The sequence below is a fragment of the Chelonoidis abingdonii genome, chromosome 24 (genome assembly GCF_003597395.2).
Source record: "Chelonoidis abingdonii isolate Lonesome George chromosome 24, CheloAbing_2.0, whole genome shotgun sequence".
Taxonomy (NCBI): domain Eukaryota; kingdom Metazoa; phylum Chordata; order Testudines; family Testudinidae; genus Chelonoidis; species Chelonoidis abingdonii.
Genome location: NC_133792.1, coordinates 21987397 through 21993396, shown reverse-complemented (window position 1 = coordinate 21993396; position 6000 = coordinate 21987397). Strand labels below are relative to the sequence as shown.

Sequence of the window (6000 nt, the reverse complement as noted above, 5' to 3'; positions counted from 1 at the left end):
GAACAAGTATCAGCCTAAGCAGATATACAGAGAGAGAGGTATATCTTAAGACACAGTGATGGATGATAAAGGAATATGTGACCATGGAGACTGCACTTTGGGTGCCGATAGTTGATGCAGAACCACCTAAAATTTACAGCAATGTCACACCTCACATTACCCGTGAATTTCAACTGGCGAAACCAAACCCCTGCTCCAAAGAGCCAGCATCTGAGGACGTTTGTAGACTGTCCGTGGTTTGGAAAGACACTGCTCAGCAAATGAACAAGTTTCTCTCTGGCCCAAATGAGACACACTCCCCCTCCAAGAAAAGAAAATGACAGCTCTTCTCTGCACAGCAGTCACCCAAGGGTGCCCGGGGCTGACCCATAATGGGGGGGAGGAGGGGGCGGGCATTAGCACAGACACAGTATCTGGCTAGAAGTGAACAGCCTCCCATCTGGGGCAGTTCAAGGAATCACTTGGGAACTAAGGAACAGCAGCAGCTGCACTCACTTCAGATTACAGAACTGGAAAGGCAGAGTTGGAGTCCCAGCTCACCCTGAAGGCAGCATGCCGGAACGGGGCTGGAAAAGACCCAAGAGGTGATCTGTGGCGAGGCCAGACCCTGGAGATCAGTGCAGGGTTGTTCCCCCCTGTACCTTTGCTTGGTTTTCTTCCCCGGCAGAGGGGGGGAGTTTATGGTTACAGAAAGGCAATGAGCTTGGTGGACCTAATGAAGCACAGCTATTGTCACCCAGGTTCAGCAAATCCCTATCACATGCCTGGGGAGACCTCCAGTCTATTGATCCAGCATAACCTAGTGTGTCCTGAGCCGGCAGTAAGTTACACAACTGTACCCAGGTGGGGGGAGTCAGGACACTGCTCCCAATGCCAGGAGTGCTCAAACAGCGACAAGCAAAAACCACAGTGCAGAATTCCAAGGACCCGTTTGGGTGGAGGACATTTCTGCTTAATAGATATGGGGGAATGGGAAGAAGTTTTTGGTTACTAAACTGTTGTAGTTGGTAGGAGCTTCTGGCTCTGAACTTAAAGCACAACCCCCGTTGTATTAGACTTACAGCGTGCAGCAGCCGTGGGATAGGTCACATCCCAAAGCCTCATGCGTTTTCTCTCCATCACCCCAAATCAAAACCTTGGTTCCATCCCCAGGGGCAGCTGAAATCTGAACCCAGATCTGAATTTGCTTATTGAGCCCACCTCTGTTTAAAAACAAAACAAACCAGCAATAGAGACACTCAAATCCTGACCAAATAAGCAGCACCAGAAGTAAATTACTATATACAACTGTTGGGTGAATAGGTACATTACAGTCAAACACCAAGAACATATACAAAAAATTGTAAGACTTGCATCAAGATAAAAATCTGTCAATGTTTGTCTTGTTTACACTTTTACAGTTTTTGCACTAGAATAGGCTCTTGTCGCAGAAAGCACGAGAAGGAAAACAGCAGGTCGCATGATGGTCAGTAGAGTGGTGGTTTTACTCTCTGTCGCTAGGAGCACCTCTGCACATCGTCTCTGGTATTGCTATGTGAAACACCAGGCTTGAGGATAGGCATTGCACTCACAGCCCCCCACTGGTGTGCAGCTTATAAATAAAACCACAAACTGAAGTAACAGTTAGAGATGGGCCTGAGCCAAAGCTCCAGATCCAGATCCCATGTTTTGCAGTTTAGGGGGCATCTCTCCAAAGAAGAGATTTCTTCTGGGACTGAGTTCCTTTTCATACTGGCTCAGGAAACTACAGAACATCAGAAGGTGTCGGATCTGGAAATGTTAGTTTTTAAATAACTCCCTGTGGAAGGGTGTAGGTTTTCTGTTACGCCAGCAGCACAACGTGCACGCTTTAACTGAGATTTTGGTGTTAACCAAGACTTTGTAATGTAGTCCCTGTAAAGTTAATGGAGCAATGGATTGGCTCAGGGCTGAGGAGTAGGTTAAGATGTATAGTACTTAGCTTCAGTTCTAAATAGACAATTGTTTCGGCGGGGGAGTCCCCCTGCAAGTTCTTAGGGCGAGCACTGACTTTGCATCCAAAAACAATTCCCTGAAGTTTCCGTGTAAGAATGGAAATCAGTCCCTGCTAGGACACCCGTCCACCACCCCTGCCTAGCATTCTATGTGAAACAGCTTCCATCTTTCACAGGAGGAATATTTCAGACCCTAAAAAAATAACCAGAGCTAAAAGTACATCTCCGGGTACCAGCTGTTTAAAAAGAGTCTTTTTTTGCAGGGTTCTTTAAAGATATTTGACACAGACAAAGGCGGATGTAAGCGTATGTACCAAATTGTTCATAGTACCCTGTATACTCCTAACCTGTCTGGGTCTTTCTCCTGGGGCTGTCAGTTTTGTGAGCTTCTTCAAAGCCATTTGTGCTAATTCTCCAATATTCAATGGTCACTTGGCTCTGAGGAGCTCCTCTTTTTGGTCTTATGTTCATGCCACACTGAATTTAAATCAAGAGATGGGACGGCATTCCTTGCATGTGGAGAGCTTCGAGCGCAGACAGACCGTCAACCATCCAAGATCCGGAGCTGCAGAAGGTGCAGCCCTGTGTGACCTGGGCTGGGGCTTCCGTGGAAGAGAAGCTTTTAGAAAAAAGCAGCTTTAACTTTAAAATAATCCCCTCCACAGTGAATCTTTTTAGGATTTGCAGTTGCGGGACAGCACAGAAATGCAAACAGTGTCCTGCTCGCACAGACTAGATACTGTGGAGTTGGTACCTAAGCCTATGCACAATTCAGTATCCTAGTCCCTTCTGAGTGTACATTTAAACACGGTACTGGGCAAACTAGGACAAGCATACAGCAAGTATATGCTCTTAATGGGAGGAATAGGCAGACGTCCTATACACTGTACAGTGGCATCCATGTCTCAGAGAAACCATCTCTCTGGGTCTCAGTATTAATGACCTGTTCTGAGACTGGGAATCACGAAGGACTAACTTTAAAAAACACAACCAAACTGCACTGGCGGCAGGTCAGTGGCATAATCCCCCGCTAAGGAGATGGCCTCTCCGCTGAGCAACACACGTCTGAATGTGCCGAATCTACTTGTTTCAGCAGTTAGGAAAGTCTAATCCTGGCTTATGTCTGCACAGTGCCTCCTGACCATGGGAATTTCGGTGGCTGCTGCTGTTCTTGTTGGTTATTCCCTTATGAGCATGTTTTACATTCTTCAAGGCTGTTAATTTCCATGCAGTGCTCATTCCCAATCTAAAGAGGGCAGTATTCCAGAAAATGGGCTGTATTTTTTTCTAATGCATACTGTGAAAGAAAAGAAATACAATTACCAACCTTCATGCTTCTTCAGGGTTTTTCTTTTTCCTGACTTTTGCACACACTTTTGCATGTAGCATCCCCCCCACACACAAATAACCCTTCCTCTTCCAAGCAAGCAGCCGCATCCTAAACAAATACTGGGGTCAACCCAATTCCACTCCCTGAATCGTGATGGGACTTCAAAAATCACTCAGAAGAATGTTGTGGCTAGCGACCCACACTTCACAACCCAATGGCTAAGCACCTGGGTGAGATGAGCAGACGTGATATTTGTTGTGTTCAATAAAAGGAAGTTTAGTGGGATGCTACTCGTGTGGAACTTTTCATTGTGTTATATTTGTGACAAGGCAGTGTGCCCCTCCCTCCCCTTAGATTGCCGAGAAGAAGCTGCATCTAGAATTGAAGAAACCATCCCTAGAACACCAGCTCCCCTTCTCTGCTGGCGTACAACTGTCCCACTGCCTTGGACACAACAAGCCTGCACCAGCTGCACTGGCTTGACCTCTGACTAGTAGGTTGGCAAAAAGTAAAGCAAATACAGACCGCTGTTCTCTTGCCGCAAGGTGCCATCTTAGGTATAATATGCTGGACTCTCCAGTGAGCGCCGGAGTCCTACAGAGGTAACGCTTGCTGTGACACTGTGTAGCCCAGCAAATCTTGCTAAAGTGCTATTCACTCCCCTCCCAGTAACCTGCACTGTTGTCTCTCTCTGCTGGCATTCTTTTGGCTACCACCCTGCACACCTTGCACGTCAGACCCTGCTCTCCTGAGTTCATTCAAAGCCCAGTTCTCTTGTGTGAGCATCAAACAGACGGTGGCACACTACCTCCAGCATGGCACAGGACATCTCCCCTACTGAACAATGCCAGGGAAAGGCACTCGTTTATGGACCAATGCGTGGAGTGTACTCCAAGTGGCACACAGGAGGGATGTGCTGTGGCCACCTCGACGTGAAGCTACACAGAACCACCCACCGAGCAAACTAAGTGCCATGGCAGAGCATTTCCTGACATGGGCTGGAATTAGGCTAAGTGCGTCTCACAACAATACATTCTCATCCTCCACTGAGCTTTTACCAGCAGACACCCACCACTGAAGCTAGCCTGAGTGGGCCTGGCACAGGCTTTCCAGCCCCCTTTATTCTGCTTACTGGCATGCCCAGGCCATTATTATGGGCCAGGAGGAATGTGAGGTGTGTCCTTTAGGCAGTTTGAGAAGGAAAAGGTTAAACATTAAACACTGACTTAAATCCACCCGTGACAGCAATCCCCCCATATACGGAGCTCTCCTTTTTCCACACATTTCACACAACTCGGTCTTTTGATCCTCTCAACTCGCTGGCGTTGGTGTCTTCCACCAAGGAGCAGTCACGTGCACCATCTGCAGTAAGGAGCTGGTTCCTTGGGGAGCTTGGGGAAAGACAGCAGCCATTCTCTGAAGCACGGCTCACCCCTGCTGCTGCGCAGTCTTTCAGGCCAGGCCTCCTCTCCTGCAGCAGCTCCCTCCGCAGGTTAACAATTGCTGCTGTTTCTGAATTCTCCGTTCTCTGTAATCTGTAATTTAGTTGGGTTTGTGGGGGAGATCCCGTTACGTGTCTGCATGCTGTACCTCTCTTTCAGCTGAGTAAGGGCACTCATTAACCGTGCGTTGGCCGCATCCAGTGAAGCAATACGTTTCTCCTGCAACCAAACAGAAGGTGGGGTGCTTTCAGTGAGTGGGCCTGTGGAAGCTGCCTCCATGTGACCTCACCTCTTGGCAGAGGTGTGCAAAGGCAGGGCCAGCTTTGGTTTAGCAAACCCAGGGAGGATTTGGATGCAGATCCTGTTCTACAGGAGCTCACAGATGTTGAGAGCTGGACAATTTGAGTAAACGGTATTGGTTCAGACCCGGGGAACTGGGAAATTTCTGTCTCAAAGGACAGTGTAAACAGATACCACTGCCAGCCCCGCCCTCCCTGCAGAGAACAGCTCGGTTCACACAAACTTCGACATGTCAGGCTTTCAGGCTAGTGGAATCAGAGCTAAATTCATTTCATCATGTTCTAATGGACCCTGAACAAAGAGAGAGAAAATGGCTTCTATTATTCTCCAATTACACAGGCACATGTCACCCACATGGTTTTTTTCTCCCACCCAGCAGCAGTTAGAATGAGGATAAGGTTCATGTTCTAAAACCCAGTTCTCTCCTCTAATGGTTATTCATATCAATGTTTAATTGATTTTGTTTTAATGGAAGTTGATAGTTCGAATGCCTCACAGCCTGCCTGGACAGCTGCGATGGCAGGGTCCCATTTCTCACTGAATACAGAGGGGGGATAGTCCAGCGTTATGATGACAAGGGATCGGCGCCCAGCATTCCTGTGCTGCAATCTGGTTCTGACACCATCTCCTCTGTGAACCTGGGTAAGTCACTTAGCCCTCCTTGCTCAGGTCCCCCAGCCGCAGATAGAAATACTTACCCGAGGGATGTGCCGAGGCTAGATTAGCGACTGTTTGTTTGTACACTGCATTGAATACTATTCTCTCCTGACACTAGCTAGCACTGGGGCTAATGTTAGGATGTGGTGGGACCCAGAGGCATAGAAACTGGTTAAAAATAGGAAGGTGAAGCTCATGCTCTAGAGTTGCAGCTGCAGGGGTCTGGAAGGGATCCCCCAGGGTTCTGTGTTTTTGGGTTTTTTCTTCCTCTGAAGCATCTGGGATGGCCAGGGCTGGT

At 48.0% G+C, this 6000-nt stretch overlaps 1 protein-coding gene across 11 annotated transcripts in view; it reads right to left on the bottom strand.

The window, feature by feature from the left end:
* Positions 1-1214: 1214 nt before the first annotated feature.
* The window catches only part of DAB2IP (DAB2 interacting protein), a 344050-nt gene continuing 339264 nt past the window's right edge, over positions 1215-6000 (bottom strand). For 9 of the 11 annotated variants that reach the window (XM_032767534.2, XM_032767539.2, XM_032767537.2 and 6 more), the window contains one exon: positions 3493-4964. In XM_032767534.2, coding sequence (XP_032623425.1) covers positions 4797-4964 — 168 coding nt within the window. In that variant the 3' untranslated portion in view covers positions 3493-4796. Of the gene's footprint in view, positions 3271-3492; positions 4965-6000 lie in introns of those variants that run through there. The other 2 variants (XR_004371910.2, XM_032767536.2) reach the window with 2 other exon arrangements.